Consider the following 20,718-nt stretch of genomic DNA (forward strand, 5'->3'; position numbering starts at 1 on the left):
TAAATAATCTTTCTTGAGTGAAAAAGCAGGTCTATTGAACAAGAGAAACACAGTTGTTTGAGGCGTTATTTGCTATGTATGAAAGAAAACACAATGGGTAAGGTAGACGGACTACATGCATTCCAGTATAAATATTGTTTGATTTCTAGCATTTTAAATAATTTAAGACATTGATCCCTATTGCTGCTGTTTGTTGTTATTCATACTGCTCTATTCTGTACCTTAAAGAGAGTTTGTACGTTCCCAGCAAATATTCCCCAAAACACGGTCCCATAACTGACAAGTAACCGTTTATATTCAAAATAGGTCACTTCAAGGCATGAATTGGTGCATGCTGGAGCAAGGACGTGAAGGGCATAACGTGCTGCAGATATTCTCTTTGCCAAAACCTTCACAAGTTCTGTCCATTTGAAATGACAGTCTACATTCATATCCAAGAATCTATCCCTTTTACCCATTCTAATACATTATTGTTGGCTTATAATCTAGCACCATTGTGTTTTTACTGAACTGAAAGATAATACACTCCTGGAAATTGAAATAAGAACACCGTGAATTCATTGTCCCAGGAAGGGGAAACTTTATTGACACATTCCTGGGGTCAGATACATCACATGATCACACTGACAGAACCACAGGCACATAGACACAGGCAACAGAGCATGCACAATGTCGGCACTAGTACAGTGTATATCCAACTTTCGCAGCAATGCAGGCTGCTATTCTCCCATGGAGACGATCATAGAGATGCTGGATGTAGTCCTGTGGAACGGCTTGCCATGCCATTTCCACCTGGCGCCTCAGTTGGACCAGCGTTCGTGCTGGACGTGCAGACCGCGTGAGACGACGCATCATCCAGTCCCAAACATGCTCAATGGGGGACACATCCGGAGATCTTGCTGGCCAGGGTAGTTGACTTACACCTTCTAGAGCACGTTGGGTGGCACGGAATACATGCGGACGTGCAATGTCCTGTTGGAACAGCAAGTTCCCTTGCCGGTCTAGGAATGGTAGAACGATGGGTTCGATGACGGTTTGGATGTACTGTGCACTATTCAGTGTCCCCTCGACGATCACCAAAGGTGTACAGCCAGTGTAGGAGATCGCTCCCCACACCATGATGCCGGGTGTTGGCCCTGTGTGCCTCGGTCGTATGCAGTCCTGATTGTGGCGCTCACCTGCACGGCGCCAAACACGCATACGACCATCATTGGCACCAAGGCAGAAGCGACTCTCATCGCTGAAGACGACACGTCTCCATTCGTCCCTCCATTCACGCCTGTCGCGACACCACTGGAGGCGGGCTGCACGATGTTGGGGCGTGAGCGGAAGACGGCCTAACGGTGTGCGGGACCATAGCCCAGCTTCATGGAGACGGTTGCGAATGGTCCTCGCCGATACCCCAGGAGCAATAGTGTCCCTAATTTGCTGGGAAGTGGCTGTGCGGTCCCCTACAGCACTGCATAGGATCCTACGGTCTTGGCGTGCATCTGTGCGTCGCTGCGGTCCGGTCCCAGGTCAACGGGCACGTGCACCTTCCGCCGACCACTGGCGACAACATCGATGTACTGTGGAGACCTCACGCCCCACGTGTAGAGCAATTCGGCGGTACGTCCACCCGGCCTCCCGCATGCCCACTATACGCCCTCGCTCAAAGTCCGTCAACTGCACATACGGTTCACGTCCACGCTGTCGCGGCATGCTACCAGTGTTAAAGACTGCGATGGAGCTCCGTATGCCACGGCAAACTGGCTGACACTGACGGCGGCGGTACACAAATGCTGCGCAGCTAGCGCCATTCGACGGCCAACACCGCGGTTCCTGGTGTGTCCGCTGTGCCGTGCGTGTGATCATTGCTTGTACAGCCCTCTCGCGGTGTCCGGAGCAAGTATGGTGGGTCTGACACACCGGTGTCAATGTGTTCTTTTTTCCATTTCCAGGAATGTACAATTTGTTGTCTTTACATTTAATGTTAATCTGTTGTCCAGTGACCACTTGTGGACACCTTTGAGAGCATTATTGGCTTTTTTGTCGATTGTATTGGTTATCTATCTGTGATCATCTTGATACTGCCATGCCAGAATACTTTTTCTCTATTCTGTGCACACTTTGGGAAATGATTAGTATGGATTGGGATAAGGACTGAGCCTAATAAAATTTCCTGTGGGACATCTAAATTAACATATTCATGATCTGATAAGGATTTTGCCATTAACCTTATTGAAGTATGTCAAATTTCAATTAGATGTACCCTTTTTCTCAGGGAAAACTCAAATAATTTATTTACCAGACATATTATTCCTAATATCTGTAATTTATATAATAAAATTCTGTGGCCAACAGTATCAAAAGCATCTGAAAGGTCAATAATAATGCCAATTGCATCGACATATTTTTCCAGTGTTTCATGAACGACTTTTGTAAACTGTACTGTAGCAGACTGTGTACCTCTCCTGCGCTTGACACGGAATTCTTCATTGCAAAAAGGATTCTATATATTTAGACAAATCATTTGTCTATTTTTCGTTATTTTTTGTTATGTTATGATGTAGAAGAAAACGCTGAAATTGGTCTGCAGTTTTTCTACATTGTCTGCGTCACCATTTTTGAGTGCAGGTAACACCTTGGCTTGCTTCAAGTATACAGGAAGCAGTCAGATTTAATTGGTAAGTAAATTATTTATGATATGAACTAATTCTTCAAAGATGCAAACTTAGATTTCAATGTGACCTGCTGAGTTTATATTTTTTATTCACATACTATATGCATTGTTTGCAAAAAAAAAATCTGGTTACGGAATTGCTGGAAAACCTGATCTGGAAGATGCTTGAAAAGAGACACCAACTACCAACAAAGACCTGTTTAGAAAGCTTCAAAAGTCAATTTTAATTGAACAATCCCACAATTGCATTTGCAGTCATTCACCCAGCGGTCCATACCTGTATGCAAATGCTGTGGTAGAAGAGACTAATATGTGATATCACCTTCTGGCATGCCCTTCACAGAGGTTTGTATAGTGTAGTTGCAGAAGTTGATACAAATAATCGGCATTTTGTCACATTATCTCTTAAAAATACGTGATTTTCAAATAACTTGTTTATGTCTCATATCACAGAAATATATTACAGTATATACTACATGGAACATGACAATAACTAGCTATGGAACTATCGAACATATTAAGAAATACTTAGAAATTTAAGGATGCAATGCATCATTTAAGAGCTCTTGATTATTTTAAATGACATTCTGATAATATCTTTGTGTATTAACTATAAGTTTTCCTATGATGTGATTTAAAGGCGTTCTTGGTACTACCTCGCCATCAGTTACAATCTCATGCATAAGCTTTTTTTCCCTTGGCTTTTTGCTGGAAAAATACAGCCATTGCAATAGCCTATTAAAGTTAGTGAAGACAGTTCAATTTTATGTACACATCTGTTTCATACACACAAATTATAGATGTCAGTTATTGATACATCAGAGATTTACTTTCCCTTATAGTACTGCAAGTTGCAGGCTGTGTGCTATTAAACAGTGGATTTCGAGGTTGTTCTCATTCATTAATTTGTCTGGACTTGCAAATGAGATGTGAGAAATATTTTGGTGATGACTTCTATTCCATTCTCAGAGTCGAATTTTCTAACAAACTTACTCAACTATATGACAAATATGACCCCTAAAGACTGGAAAAGTATTAACATAACTTGCACCTTGGCTAGCTGATTAACTAAACTCATGAATCTGAGAGACGCTCCATGTTGGGCATACAGACTAGGTCCTATACCTGAAAATTATATCGCTTACAAGCAGAAGCAGAACAGAGTCAGTCAGTCTGTGAGAAATGCTAAACTCTAGGCTTGCCCATACTTTAACAACAACAGGCATAGACCAGCTCTTCTATGGAAAAACCTTTGTGGTTTTAGCAAAGGAAAAGTAAATGCTGAACTGATTCCACTGTCCCAGCCAAAGAACTGAACTGGTACTTCACTTTACCCACAACCACAACTGAAGCACAAACGAAACAGACTCATTGATTACTTCATGGAGATAGATGAGTGTAGTTACAAAAAAATTCTGTCGAATAAATGTACTTACAATAGTGTCAAAAAGCATCATGTGTATCAGACACTGGACACAATGGCATGAGAGTCCAAATGATGAAGCTTATTATTAACTCACAACTGCCCCACTACAACAAACATCACCAGCCACTCCTTAACCAGAAGGATTTTCCCTGAGCCCTGGAAAAAGGACTAGTTAAGCCACTATGTAAAAGAATGTTGCCACAGTTCCCCCTGATCACTTACCTAATTGTATTCTTCCTACATTGTCCAAGGCTTTAGAATATATAGTCCACGACCAGTTAACAAACTACTTAACTATTGTACAAACAACCTACTAGATGAGTTCCAATCAAGTTTCTGTAAAAATCGTAGTACAACTTCTGCCTTAATAAAGGTAACGCTTGAGCTGAATAATGCCATCGGTGGACAAGAGGCGAGTACTGTGTACTACTTAGACATCAGTAAACCCTTTGACACTGACGTCTGCGACATTTTGCTTGCCAAACTTAGCAGCCCAAGTTTCCCAGCAAGTGCATGCAGTAGTGTTGCCCATATCTGACGCCTCGATAGCAATATGTTGTGCCCAGCACTACAAAGTCATAATGGAGGCACATAGTATAAAGCGCCCCAGGACTTGATATTAGATCCCACATTCTTTTCGATGTATGTCAATTATGTGTCAAAAGTTTTCTCCTGTTGAAAATATCACATGTATGCTGATGACATCTGAGTGCTGACCTGTGTGCAACATTAAAATGGGCACAGAATACAGGGTTAAAGCTCAGCACATTCAAAATAATGTGGTAATTGTTCGTCATTCGAGGTTCATTAACCCGAGATGTTAGGAATTCCTGCCATCTTTAATCCTAAATGCGACAAATATGAACCTCTCTCTCTCAGCAAAGAGTCTAGGAAAAATAATAGATAAAAATCTAGATTGAACTGAGTGTGTAACCACAGTCTGATGTAACAGTCATGACACTCCATCTCGTTTTTGTTACCCTAGTAGCACTCCAAGTCACTAGCAAGCGATATTGGATGGGCACGAATCCTAACTTTTATATTGATTTGTAACATAGTTTTTACAACAGGGAGTTTATGTAATGTCATAAAAATCGACAACTGAAAAATTACACCACATTTGTGATTATTTAGTTCCCCAAGGACCATGACAGATACGAAACAGCTGGTGTTTTACAGGACAGCTCATTTACAATTCTCCAGTAAAAGTACAGACATTTACTGAATAATGTCGTTTTCCTTTAATAACAAAAAATGCTAGTGAATACCAGAATAGTTGGCCTTTTACAGAAACACATCTATCCAATAAAGTAGGGTTTAGTTCGCTACATTTTCATCCAAATCATTGAGTGTAGAACGTAGGACATCTATATGGAATGTAATATTTACTTTATTTAAGATATCAAACAGCCACCATAACCATAGCATTAGGAAACACCACACAGATGTAATAATAAATCACCAAAGGCAATAAAACTGTTTCCCAAACGAGGGGGAAACAATTCCATAATTGTTTATAATCAGAGCCACAAATGGCAAGAATCTTGAACACATTCACTTTTGAATCAAAAGTGATTACATTTACTAAAATATTCGAGTATTAGAAAACTGAGTGAAGCGTAAGAAGGGAAATCATTGTACTCCATAACAAAAATTTTAGTGTGAAGAAAAGTGCATATGACAATAACAACAGATTACAACAAACATACATTTTTCTCAAGGATGAAATGTGTTTATTTTCTCTTGCTTTCAGAAGAATAAGCTGCAAATATGAACATATTCCAAAGTATTTCTTCATGAATGACTTGCGGCTTATGTCACAGAATGAGAGTAATTCGGCTGTTTTTACATGTATTTCACGATATTTCATGGCTCTTGGTAACTTCATAACGGATGGAATGCCAAAATATAACAACAATTCCGTTGATGAAGTAGAAAAAAACAAACATTATTCTTATGACATGTATGACTGTCTGCCTATCTGGAGCGCTAGTGTCGCTTCAGCTGTCTAACGGTAACAACTTTTGCACCAGTGAATGTCGTGACTGTATTTATTACATTGTGGTGCAACTGGAATGTGCAGGACGACATTAGCATCTCTCTGGCCCTACAAAAATATAAAAAGCTTTTCCCTCTTGACCTGAAGTAGGGACTTGTGCAAATACATCTAATTATTGATTTCAGCAATGCTGCCCTGTAAGGTCTGTCTCAGGAAATCCCATGACTGGAACTGGTAAAGAGCGCTTGTGTTCAATATATCTGTGACGTCCGACTCTTTGGTCATATATCGCAATCATTCACAAAGTTGTCCTCTTCTGCATGCAGATAAGCATAGATATAGCTGTATTATCATTATTAGTGGAACAGGAAGTAATGCCAGTATTAGCATCATTAGCTCTTAATTTTATTTATTCACATTATCTCTGCAGACACTGAAATTATTTTATTCTATTTCTCATATTGAAACTACCGTTATTTTTTAAGTATCTGTGATGTAAAAAAGGTATCGTATGTGTGAACCCATGTTCTGTGGTGAGAGAGGGCTTGAAAGCTACCTTTTTAGATAGTGTTGTATGTTCCAAGTGCAAACTCAGAGAGCCTTTAAAGCTTCCCTAATCTAGTATCGAAGACTTAGAAGTCAATTAATTCACTGTACTTAATAAAGTTATTGAATTTAATAATGTTGTGGTAAAGATTCCTGAAGTTATCAGTTAATTATCAGCATCTGCAGAAAATGAGTACATGGGTGAACCCATTGAACATATACTTAACTTGAGTTATCCGCATCATTGAGTTGATTTTCTGCTGCTGCAGTAAAAAATAAAAAAGGTCAAAATCCTGGTATAACAACTACTGACCTAAGTGGGTAAAATGGTCACATTCATTCATACCACACTTGACTTTGAGTTGCAGTGTAATTTATTTCTGTCTTGAAGTCATTTACGTAATGAAACAAGCCATGCTGCAAGTGAACGAAACTGGCAAGTGTGAGCATCCAAGAATCGATTACATATTTACATTGGCATAGTGTGTACCTCCAAGAATTGAATACTTATTTACAATTCAGACTGGCATGGAGGCGACTTCAAAGACTTTACGAAAACTGACATACAAAAGTGGATCTGCTTGGGGCTGATATACATTTTGCTACAATGTTGGTGATTGTTAATACAGAAAATTAATGAAATACAATTAATTTTGGCACATATTAGAACGCTAAATAACATAATATAAATCGTAAAATGAAAATACCTTAGACAATATGAATATAATTCTTAGACAGTATATGAATTTTGTTACACAACAGTCTCATTCACAGTGGAAATAGTCAGATATGTAAATATAACAAAACGTATTGCAATTTAATGGATTACATGAAAAATATCGAATATAATTTCTTCCTGACATGTTTTCTAGCATCAATAAAAATATATTTCATTTAGTAATAACAGTCTTCCAACTGCCTTAAAATAGTTTATTTACATTATTTGTATTCATCATTCCTGTTAATTACAATAATTGTATATCACACAGACAGGATAAAGGTTTGCAATTATACAGTAAGATTCATATTTCAATTTAATTCTGTTTCTTGAGTTTCAAATGATATTATATCTAAAATATGTGTCACAGACAAAATTTGTAACCATATTTTAGTGATTTAAGTAAATAGTACAGTGTCTACTTGAGCCATGGTGAATACTTTGTACAAGTTTTATTTCACCATAATGGTTTCCAAAGTATGGTATTAATTTGTCCAGATTTGGCTATGCTTAGGATTGCTATGGAAATGTTATTTGCTTTTCAATTAATTAATGTGAATGAGAATCTGATGGTTAGAAACATTAAAGAAGGAGAAACGTTCTAGCTGTTAGATTTCACACTCTCTCAAAAGGTTTGCACAGCTGAAGCCTGGACAAAACTTTTGAAGCCTGTTCAAGTAATAGCAAGTAGACATAATTTTTACATTTTTTTAAAATTTACAAGTGAAATTGATAATATAACTCTTCTGTTCTGTATGCATTATACAAATTAACATACTCAAAATAACAGCTGGATAATCATTTCTGTGAAAATCTAGTATTTGAATAAAAGATGGATTGTATGCTTTCCATACTTGGTACAAAATTGTAAGGCACACAGGTGTACAGAACGTTAAGTATTACATCAGTTGTACCATTTCTAACTAATTCCGGTGAACGGGTTTCATTTTTACAACTTCAAGACAAAATTAAATAAACTTTTGTTATTTCAGTATACCAACATGATACAAAATTGAATCCTTGCTACAGACATTAGAACTGAACATATATGCGCCAATAATTGTAGTGACAGTTTAAAATTATGGTGGAATTATATAGTTCCAACTGTGCAAAGTTCTTGAATGAAATTGATGTGTCACATAACCTAAACATTCTCGGAAGGGAGGGAAGTATGAGAGAGAGACAAAGATAGGTTTTGCTCGACATTAAGCGTAAGTTTTTGATTTTATTGGTAGTGCTTAATTGCCCTTAAATTCAAGTCAATAATTTTCATACAATATTGTGCTGTTCCTGGGGCTAAAAAGCTTCATTTCATTGCTTACACCACGAAAATCGTTCATTTCGATAATGAAATGACAGGAACGGTCTTGTACTGTTTGTGTTGTTAACTATCACAGGTAATAATTCGACTTAAATGTAAACAGTGGGCTGTTCTGTCATGATGTATTCAATGCTGAAGGTTAGTTTCACGTTCCATGAATTATTTTGCATGATAAATAGTAATGGCTTGAAATGAGTCATTTTACATATACATCAAAAATTAATTTGAAAATATGGCTATGTCCTGAACAATTATAAGTGTTTCATTTATTTTAAACAAAGAATATACAGATGTGTGTTAGAAATTCGTACCCACATCGTTTTACACATTAAAATAAAAGTAAAGCTATGGAGTAGAAGGAACTGTTAAAGAAACTTTTTCAGGTTGTTTTCAAATTTTATTTTGCTGTCTGTCAGACATTGCATATCACCATACAAGTGACCAAAATATTTGCTGCAGCATTGTGGACCCATTTTTGTGCCAGAGAGAACCCTAACGCAGAGTAATGAATGTTATTTTCTCTTCTTGTACTGTGATTATTTATGTCATTGGTCCTTTTGTAATGTAGTGAGTTATCTACAAGAAACATTGTAAAGGAATAAACATATCACAAAGCAATAGTCAGAATGTCCAACTTCTTAATCATATTTCTATAAGATGGTTGTGGATGAGCACAACATATTATTCTTACTGCCCATTTTAGACCAATGAAGATTGTCTTTCTTAAAAATTAGTTATGCCAGAGAATTATTTCATATGACATTACTGAAAGAAAATATGCAAAATATGTCAACTTACTGATTTGTCTCTCCCCAAGATCTTCAGTCATTCCCTAGTGCACATGTGGCTGAACTAATTTGTTTTAGGAGCTCCAAAATGAGCTTTTTCCAGATTACACCATCATCAATTTGGGAACCTAAGAATGATTGTTTAAAGTTTGGACCCTATTTGCTATTTTCTCATCATGTGTTATACTTATCATTAGTGTAATACTTCTAATTTGGTGGAACTGAATATGCCATGCCTTTTTGAAACTGAGGACAAGACAAGTCAAAGAAAATAATACAATGATATTTTTAAAATAATTAGTTCTCATTTATTCTGTTTCTGTATATGTTCTTGGATTGATTACAATACTAGTCTAATCTGCAAAAAGAACTATTTCTGCTTATCATGCATTAGATGGAGATAGTTTAAACATATCAAGAACAATAGTGGGCTTAAGATTGAGCCTTGGGGAACCCCATGCTCGATATTTTTTTCCAGTGAGAATTACGTCCCCAGACGATATTGGATGAATTTCTGAGTACAATTTTCTGCATTTTTTGATTATATGTGACAGAATCCATTGATTCGGTATGCCAACAGTCCCCTAAAACTTCGATTTATCCATGAGGTCACAGTTATTCATACAGTCATATGTCTTAAAAAGGTCACAGCCAATACCAACCAGAGCTGTTTTACTTTTAATGCTTGTAAAATTTGGTGAGTGAACATTTAAATGGGATTCTCAGCAGAACAACTCTTCTGAATTCCAAACTGTTCTCAGCTGTCTGATTATGAGGATGATTCCGCGAAAGTATGCCATATCTAAGCATGTACTAAGATGCGAAAGTAGCTTCAAGTAGAGAGAGCAAGCATTTAACTGAGAAACTCTTGATTTGGTACCAACAAGATGGTGAACTGCCTCACTTCCAGGCAACCAGTGCTTGCTGTAGATCGGTAGCCCACGCGACAAATAGCTGTGATCTGTCGCATATGTGTGGGGCTCTCATTGACGAAGAAAAAGTGTAACCACAAATGTTATATGTGGAAATGAGTATTCATAAGAATCGTTTGGGAACATCCAGTAAGGGAGCTATCATCTGAGGACGACGTTTCGTTCGAAAATCATTTTCGTCCGAGTAAAATCACTTCTTAAAGCCTTCTGAGTCACATTATTTGGATTTACACAAAAGTTTAATACATATATATGTCGCATTAAATTGCAAGTAAAATGACAATATCTTTCAACTGACGATGCTGAAAGACATGTATTGCATTCCGAATAGCACTTCTTCTAAAGTTTTGTGTTGTCTGCAATGGGCTGAAATTACATCGGAAAATAAGGTTTTTGTCCAGCAGTTCAGCTTTGTCTTTTATTTTTAGAGTTAATCAACGCTCTGAGGAAAGTCACAGGTTCTGTAAATATACAGTTACCTTAATGGTATGGCAATTAATTTTGTAGCCAAACTTTGTACTACCGTGCAGAAGAATCATTGCGCAATGATCGCGCCAATACGAACACTGTTGTGTTTACGTAGTATATTTATGGGGGCTAAGAGGAGCTTTAAATCTGTGAAGTCACAAATAAATTTCCATTTCAGCATTTAACATTTACATTCAATGCTCAACTCAAAAAACTGTTAGCATTATAAGGAAATTAAAAAAATACCTTTCCAATATTGATTCTTCTGTTTTGCTAGCTATGGCCGAAGGTTGGCATCATTAACTTCTAATGTTGGTAACTGAGATCTCTAGTTGGTACTGTTGAGGTATAGTAACTTTGCTCAATATTTTTGCGGGAAAAGTTAAGCATCAGGTGTCAGCGTTCTTGTTGATTCAAGCGCAGAACTGCAAAATGGTCCGAACGCGAGCCTCGAACGCAGCAAGCAAAGGTTGGTATTTTCTATTTATGAAATTAATGCGGATAAAACCTAAGCGCTGACGTGTAAGTCATTCAGGAGTTTAAGTTTTGACAGTCAAGTGACACAGAGTCGCTCGTGATGTCGAAGCTAGATTTTCGTTCTCCGTTACAAGTCATTACGTTAATATAAAATTCTCCTTTATTTTATTTTGCAGATATTGACTATTAATTATGTGAATGTTGAAGGTGCGTTAAGGGTGTTTCCGGTTTCTTCACAGTGAAATTTACATCTCGGAACATTCGCTTTCGCACTTTTTTGATATTTGTTTCGTTGCTCTTACAGCTGTTGCTGCTAAGGCGCCTAGGAAGGTAGCGCCGGCACCAGCGCCTGCAAAGAAAAGTAAAAGCAAAGGTAGGTGCTTCACGAGTTTTTTTAGACCGCTACTAATCTGTGTGATCCAACAATGGGTTGTAGTAATAACTACTGATCGCATCGTCTTTTTTCAGAACTTAATTTGTAGGGATTTCTTTAAAGAATTCTTATTATATTCGTGGCAGTTCTTGCAATTGAAGGTGGTTGCAGTGTTGTGATCAAAATTTGTAAATTTCCATGTTGATTATGTTTGACTCGAACACACAATATACACAGCTTCTAGATATTCTGAGTTAAATATTCTGTGTACTTCATTCCATACAACTGTGGATCTGGCTTTTGTTAATTCTTGTGATGCTCTCAGTATATGAAAGACCATGTAAATAGTCTGTTCCCATTTATATTTTTCAGTGAACGATGGGAATTTAAAATGACTCATTCCACGTCATTAAGATTTATCACGGAGAATGGTCTGCAGAACATGAATTTAACTGAGGCGTTCTTCAGAGGACTGGTGTAGGGGGAACTTGACAACGCAATACCACTACCAACCTGCAAGAGTACCATTCTCGTGCACTTGTTGATTTGCATTCTGATATTAGTGAGATATGCAAATGCTTTCTTTCACCTTTCAATGGGATAGATTTCTGATGGCTATATTTGGTTTTGTGCTCTGTTGTCAAATTTAAGTGCCTTATGCAAACAGTTATTGGAGATATGCTATGACTGCAGTTGTGTGAATTGCAAGTGTTGAACATATACGTTGCTCTAGGTAGTACTCTTTTTGTTCCAGGTTCAAAAAGTGGCAGTGGTAGACTTCCTCCAATAACAAAACAACCAATACCTGGTTGGCAGCGAAGTGTAGGTACTTTTTTCAAAAGTGACGAGCCATCCTCTTCAAAGGTAATGTTTACTTTTTGTAATTGTATAAACTAGTTGAATTAGCGTAATGGTAAACTGTTGCGTCCCTATCAGAAAGAGGTTTGGCGTAGTTATTGCCTGTTGGTACCTGTGTCTGATGTGCGATCATGCTGCTAATAATGGGGTTAAGGCCTTTCATAACAGTAATTCTTGTAATGTGTGAAATATGTAATGATTCATAAATTTTTAGTGCTTTTTTTTTATCCTTTTTGTACTTGATGTACATAACAACTTTGTTTGGTGACAATGTTGGTGGGTTAATCATAGCATCTAAAGATTTAGACAAAAACTTGAATATTACCTTCCCGCATGTTGAATGTTTCAACAAACTTAATATTGGAACTACAGTTCCTATTGACAATTATATCATGTGCATGATGAATGTAATGGTTTTTAATGTATGCTTGTTATCCCATTTCAGTTATCGGCAAAAAAAAAAAAAAAAAAAAAACAAAAAACAAAAACAAAAAAAAATTAGGTGATGAGATTTTGCATTTTGTAAGCCATAGTTTTTCTGAGAGTCTGGTGGGTACTCGGAATAGCATAAGGAAATGGTAAAATGTGACGAGTGTATGATGCAAACTTTAAGCTTTCAATGGAGAGTAGAGTTGAGGTTGGAAAAGTGTTATGCACTAAATTAGATTAGTTGGTTCATTTATTGTTTTAGATTATTTAATGGTAAAGTAACAGGGAAGTGGACTTCTGAACAGATGAGAGGAAGCCAATACCAGTTGACATGCAATAATTTATGGGTAATTAACGGAAAACGGTTTGTGTGCTCATGATTGTCAAAAAACCGTGGAGGAATTTATCAGACTGATTAGTGATTAGATGGTAGGTGGATCTATTGCTGCCTTGATAGATTCGGAAACTGACATAATCGCACATGTACACAAATACTGTAAGTGGAGAAATGGCTGTTGATAGTTCTTGCAAAGAGTATAAAATTTTTCTCTCGATATTGACAGTGGGTACAACAGACATTTATTAAATTTTTGGTCTATAGCTTTGGACATCAGTTTTTGTCCATTGTTTGCGTGTATCTTCTTAAAATGTGCTTTTCATGTAACTGTCTTAACTGTATAGTGTGTGTTTTTGTATACAAGGGTGGTATGACAAGTCTGGTAAATTTCCATGAAAAAATGGAACATTTTTTGTGTCTTGATGTTTGATATCCTTGAGTAGTCAAAGGATTGTATCCAGAATTTTAACAATGTATTGTGTGCAGTTTGTTGTTAACTGTGTGATTCAGTAAGTGTGTTGACTGCAGTTGAAAATGGAAAAGTTTTGTGCTGTTATTAAACATTTTCATGTGGAAGGTTGGACTGCCACTCAGAAGTGCCAAAGACGAAGTGTGCTCTGGCCATCCAGTTGAGGCCCCCACAAAGGAACTGTGGGCGAAGCCATGTATGGTAGTGAAAGACCAACAGACAAAAATTAGTGCTGAGACTGTAGGCATCTCAAGTCAGTGAGTGCAGATCATCTTGCTTGCAGAATTGGCTACGAAACTGTGCAAAGTGGGTGCTGTGATTGCTTAGTCAACCAAAAGTGCATCCGGATGAACATCAGCACAATGTCGGGAGACGTTTACTTGCAGTTCACAGGACCTCAGACTGTTGACTCTTTGATCTGTCATGAATCACCAGAGTCAAACTGGCAATCAAAACAGAGGATAAAGGTTGGTGAAATTGCACCAAAGAAAGCAAAGACCATTTTGTTAGCTAGTAAGATGATGGCTACTGTTGATTAGAAATCCCAAGAAATTAGAGTAATCCTTATAGATTACTTGGAAAAAAGCAGAACCATAATTGGACTCTGTTATGCCTTATTGTTGGACCGTTTGGAACTTGGGTTGGCTGAAAAAGACAAAGGTTGGCGCACACATTAGTGATGATAAAGGTAAAAGTGCATGAATTAGGCTTTGAATTGGTTCTTCATGCACCCTATTCACTGGCTTCACCTAATGTGGCTTCTTCCTGTTCCCCAACTTGAGACTTCAGCTTGCTGGAAAGTAATTTTCATCAAATGGAGAAGTGATAACTTCAGTCAACGAGTCTTTTGCAGAGTTTCACAGGACCTACTTGTCTGGTGCGATGAAAAAGATGTATACTTCAAAGGCGACTGTTGAGAAGTGAAGGGAGTTATTTACGAAAAAAAATTTCCTTGCTTTTTTAACAGGCTTATCAAACCAACCTCATATTTTGGGTCTTGTAATTCACCTTTGACAAGTTATGAGCCCTACTTTGCACTTAGGTCACACGAAATGACTTACTAAATATGTAAAGCCTCAGCTAATTTGTTTAAATGCTGATTTGATATTGTTGGAAGTTTTCTATTACATAACATATATCCACACATTTTTAGCAGATAATTTTGGGTTTTGTGGTACGGAACAGTGGTAGACAGGAAAAGTCTCAACTTTAGTAGCTTGTGGAGTGATTGCCTTTGTATGGCAGGGGTCTGTGTGAGTAAATCTGATTTGGGAAAGGTGCAGCAAGGCTCTTGTCTGGCCTTCAGGGCATTTTTGGTTGATACTTGGATCAGTGTTATTTCTATCATTGTGTTCAACTTTTGTTACATGAGGGAATCTCATATTGCTGTCAGCATGGGGTTGGAGTGATTCTCCCTGGTTATTAATGATTCCAGGTCTTTCTAAATCTGGTAAAGTAAAAGAAATCATGCAAATTTTATTTTTAAACGAGATCATCCACAAATTTTCAGAAGAGCACAGAAATTTAAGTTACCACCAGTGGTGCGATGCTATCAGCTGCCGAGTATTTTTTTCCTGACATATCTTAAGGATTCAACTTCCAGGGGAATTAAGTTTAGATATATGAAATCCTAAATGCACTGGAGATGGGGAATGGCAGTATTATGTGCTTCCTGTGGGCCACGAGGTAGAACATGGTCACTAGTCTTCTCAGCAGTCGGTAGATGTAATTTCGAGCTCACGGGATAACTGGGAAGTGGTCATTCTGTAGTCATAAAACTCAGGAGCACGGCCACCTCACCCCCATTCTCTTCAGACTTCGGTGCCCTATTATCTGTACATGTAAATTGTGTATAGTAGTAAGAGACCATATGTAACATATGTTATGTTCGCTAGATGATGTAATTGATATAGTGTGATTCACATTTTGTATTTCTTTGTATCAGACAGTTGCAAATAAATGCAAAGGCTGAAACTTGATATATTGTTTTTAGATTAAGTGTTAAGAATTCTTGTAATGCTACAGGATGTAGATCCTGCAACTGAGGAAATGATGGATGAAAATGCAGCAAATGGGAGTGAGCATTCTGAAGAAGAAACTGATAGAACAGAGGAGAGGTCACAAGCAGAAAATGAAGAGGAAGAAGCAGAAAATGGAAAAGACGAAGAGAAGGAAGCAGAGAATGGAAAAGATGATGAGGAAGACGATTAATGGTGTGTAACATGATTTAAGGGAGTGTGTGTATACCAAGTTTCTTACTTGAAGGATGAATGGAAATCCAAATTTTCCTCTGCAGCCAAATTTCCTATTAAAATCAAGAGCATCATTGAATTTTGCAGTCGGTTGTACTATTTGAATCTTTCATTCAAGATTAGCACAATTAATTTTTTAAATCTCGGCTTGCCTGTATAGCAGGAAACATTTTTTTAAATGAAACTCCCCATTGCACCCCAGTCAGATTTATTGGTAAGAGGGCCCAGTGCAGAGCCCATCAAAAACTGTAGATAGATGAAGCACGAACACAAGGTGGTGTATTGAACTGTTGTAGTGAAGTGGAAGAGTCATGGTGTTGGACTACTAAGTAGATGACCCTCATATTATCTTCCCCCCCCCCCCCCCCCCCAACTACTTTATGAACTTTTTCCGGTCATAGAAATGTTTTTCTTTCTGTAGTCTTGGCAGTTGTCATACTATACACTGTTTATAAAATATATGTAATGAATGGTGAAGTCAGGCGAGATACCAGATAGACGTCTCACATAAATGAAAACAGCAAATGTGTATGAACTATGTTACAACAAATGAATTAGTGTCAAAACTTCCAAAGTGGAAAGCAACTTCAAAAGTGTTGAAAATGTTTTGACAGAACACAGAGAAACTGTGTGATTGTGAAACTGTTGCATTCATTTGTTGCAGCTTATGTTTCAAACTATTGTTTCCATCATTTCCTTGGGAGCGATCACATTCATATGAACACCTAATCTGGCAAGGAGGCATATCTCGCTCAATATCAGGTGTCCAAATTAGGTGTGTTAAGTCTTATGACAAGACTTATTTTCCAGTGGAGGATTCAGTTGACTTGTAGCCTTGTCATCAAACATGCATGGTTCTCACTTGAAAGCCTCTTTCTTTCGGCTGCTAATAGAGTAGTAGTGCAGAATCAACTTTTATTATACACTACGTGATTAAAAGTATTTGGACACTACCAAAAACATGCGTTTTTTCATATTAGGTGCTTGTGCTGCCACCTATTGTCAGGTACTTCATATCAGCGACTTCAGTAGTTATTGGACATAGTGAGCACGTTCGAGCACCTGTTCATAATGCACTGTCTATGGCGGAGTGGTTATGACAATATCCCTTTCATGGACTGGCCTGCAGAGTCCTGACCTGAATCCTGTAGAAAACCTTTGAGATGTTTTGGAATGCTGACTTCATTCCAGGCCTCACCGACTGACATAGATAGCTCTCCTCAGTACAGCACTCCAACTACCATTCCCCAAGAAACCTTCCAGCACGTGATAGAATACACACCTGCAAGAGTGGAAACTGTCATTAAGGCTAAGGGTGGGCCAACACCATATTGAATACCAGAATTGACGATGGTGGGTGCCATGAACTTGTCATTTTCAGCCAGGTGTCCGTATACTTTTGATCACATGGTGTAGGGCTCTTCCTTACACCTTTCTGTTGCAAATTAACATTACATGATACACAAATTTGAATACAGTGAACAATGAGAGGAAAAAAAATAAAGATTAAAAGTCTTGGCAAGAGGGAGCTTTGAACATGACTCACCTGGTTTGCAGCCGAACACCATGACTACTTAACCACAATGCCATGGCTCTTCGTCAATGCACTGTGTTGCAATTCTTGTGCTTGAATTGTTCACTGCTTTTTCTTCTTTCTCTTTCTCCTCTATTTTGTTCCCCACAGTGTAGTACACCTTCCTCCTTTTATGCTTGATCAGTGTTCAGTTTCTGACACTGTCCACTGGCACCTCTTACCACTAAATCTGAAGTGGTGCAGTGGAAGTTTCCCTAATAAGCTTATTGCTGATGTTGCATGGACTTAATTTTCATCAATGTTTTTTTTTAGCAGGCCTAAATTAAGAATAGGTTTTAGTGTACTATAATCTTTTTTGTCCTTGATAGAAACATATGGAGGTGTTTAATTCATTGAGTTTAAAGAGAACACTGATTTGGCTCAAGTGGTTAAATGCATTTGTTGTGGCTTTTAAGTTTACTTCCCAGAATTAGCTACACAATTGAATATCTCATTCTAAAAAATAGACTTCCTTGAGCTCATAGACTAGCACTCAATGTTAGTGCACTTCTGGTTTGCTAGATAACCACTATTGCACCATGAAACAATCATTCGGAAGCAATACTGATAAACTTTAATAGAAGTACTTACATCTTTCTTGTGTTGTGGGATAGTTGTAGCTAATAATTGGGGGGGGGGGGGCGGGCAGGGGGCGGATCTTCTTCTTTCGTATGTTAGAAACAAGAGACCTCCTGACAATTAGACTGTGAGTGTAATCATTGTTCAGATATTTACAGAAGCTTGGAATGCTTCGTATAATTGCTGCAGCATACATCCTTCCTAATCTGCTTGCTGTGTTCGTCTGGTCTCCCTTTATAGTTTCTACATCCCACACCTATCATCAGTGCTAAATTGATCACTTTGTCTCAGAATGTGTCCTGTCAAGGACACCTATTCGTCAAGTAGTGCCACAAATTTCTTGTCTCTCCAATTCTATTCAGTACCTCCTCATTAGCTTCATGATTTACCCATCTAGTCTTCAGCATTCTTCTGTAGCACCAAATTTCAAATACTTGCGCCACCCAGGGCATTCTATTGTTGCATTATAAGTTTCATGTTGACAATGAGTAGAGTTTTTAATTCATTTGGTATGTTATTTTACAGCCATGAATTTTGGGAGTGGATTACACTTCCCAAGAGACCAACCTAATGACGAAGACTGTTAGTTTTATTGCAGAAGAATTAATTAGAAATCATTTTAATTATATATCAATATTATTTTTGTATTTTGAGAAAGAATTACGTTCTGATGTATGGTATCCAGAGTACAGTATCAATTTGTGTAGATTTATAATGAAGTAACTGATAGTACCTGGCAAGACATTTTTTGCTTTTAGAACCAACTGTAATGGTACCTGTGCCCATCAACCCCCCCTCCCCCCTCCTCTTTTTCTCTCCACACACCCCCCCTCATCGCCTCTCATGTTTAGTTAAATTGTACATCACTATTTCATTGTTCATTTGTGTAATCATGGGTATATTGCAATAAAGTATTAATTTTATTTACTTTTGAATTGTAATTAGGTAAGGTATTTTTTCATTTTTTTTATGGCTTTGTAACTGCATGTGGATTATGATGCATGTTTCTCACTTAAACATAGTCTTAGCATATGCAATACAAAATTGTTCTGGCTAGAACAAGTCCATCCTGGTGTAACATCACTTGTAGAGGGCTTGTATTAAAATGTATCTCGTGCCTGAAGACATACTGAATCATTAATCACCATTATTTTAATGTGAGTCAAAAGGTAGGAGCAGTTTGTAGTGTAGACTGGTAATATGCTGTGCTGTTAACTGTGTTGCTTGTGTATATGAGCAAAGCTTACAGTGTAGACAGGCATGATCCTTTGGAAGTAAGGGACTAGTATTAAGCCCCAGCTGTTCAAATAAAACTTAATCTAAAAAACTGATTTATCTATTTATTGAAGGTAAGTGCCATGTACAATATGAGCTGTGTTTATCAGATACCACAGGCAAATAATATACACACTATGTGACCTCAATATAAAATCTTGAGTTGTTGAGTGTTTTTGGGGGTACTAACTTCCATCATAAGTGGCTCACATGCAACTTTGGTGTAAGGAATAACTTGCAGACAATTTTATCAAGGCAAAAGGATGATTTGTGTAGTTTGGTGTTTGATTGGGACATACATGGTTTTGTCACCATTAGTAAAGATGATGTGTAATGAAAGCATTTGATTCACCTCTTACTCATCTAAGGTCTAGAAATATTGAAAATATAAGCAGTTTTCAAACAACTTACGGGAATTTGGCTAGGTAATACTAACAGTACTGCCAATATTTTGGCCGGAGCACACCGTCATTTTCAAGGAAATTGGCAGGGTGTGCTCCCGCTGTAATATCAGCGGTCGCTATTAATACTACCTGGCTGAATTCCCATAAGTTTGAAAATTGTATACACAGGAGAAACTCGGGTCTCGCAATATACGCAATGCCTAACATGACCCACCATAATCCATCAGAGGACAACCAATCTGTAAAACATGCTCACTTCTCATGTCATAGAGAACATGCACACTTGGCTTGACCATTTACTAATGCAGATGACTGCATATTTCTCCTGTGGAGTGGAAGGTATACATAATTTCAGAATTTGTGCATTTTCTTACCTAGACTTACAGATGGGCCAAACAGTTACTTTGGAGTAACTGTTATCACGGTTACAGTTATTCTTTTATAAACATTATTTTTAACAGTTATAAATGTCAGTTATTTTTTCTACTGAATACTCTAAATGGGTTTACAGTTAACTAACAAAGTAGGTGGAATCTATCGATTTAGTTATCAGTTAATAAGAACTGCAAGTGGCAGGAATCTTGTATGAATTGTGCCATAAATTTAGATAATTAACTGTCTGGTACATTTTAATTTGTTTGGGTGGTTACTGGTTTTTCATATTAAATGTATGTACATTACCAGTCACTGGTAGTAATATTATCCTTGCAGCTGCAACAGTGAGTATGTGGAACTTTGTAATAGCACTGTTTAAATGGAATATTAAAAAATTTGTTTTTGTGGGATCAGCTTGGCCTCGTGTACTGTGAGGTGTTGAAACCAAGTGAAACAA

At 37.5% G+C, this 20,718-nt stretch overlaps 1 protein-coding gene across 1 annotated transcript; it reads left to right on the top strand.

The window, feature by feature from the left end:
- The first annotated feature begins 11,216 nt into the window (after positions 1 to 11,216).
- On the top strand, positions 11,217 to 19,274 carry LOC126355970 (PCNA-associated factor-like). The gene is made up of 5 exons (XM_050006576.1): positions 11,217 to 11,329; positions 11,642 to 11,710; positions 12,465 to 12,574; positions 15,829 to 16,016; positions 18,733 to 19,274. The coding sequence occupies exons 1-4, from the start codon at positions 11,293 to 11,295 to the stop codon at positions 16,012 to 16,014; spliced, it is 402 nt and encodes a 133-aa protein (XP_049862533.1). The 5' UTR covers positions 11,217 to 11,292; the 3' UTR covers positions 16,015 to 16,016; positions 18,733 to 19,274.
- The last annotated feature ends 1,444 nt before the right edge of the window (positions 19,275 to 20,718 follow it).

This window comes from Schistocerca gregaria, chromosome 3 (assembly GCF_023897955.1).
Source record: "Schistocerca gregaria isolate iqSchGreg1 chromosome 3, iqSchGreg1.2, whole genome shotgun sequence".
In the NCBI taxonomy this organism is placed as follows: Eukaryota; Metazoa; Arthropoda; class Insecta; order Orthoptera; family Acrididae; genus Schistocerca; species Schistocerca gregaria.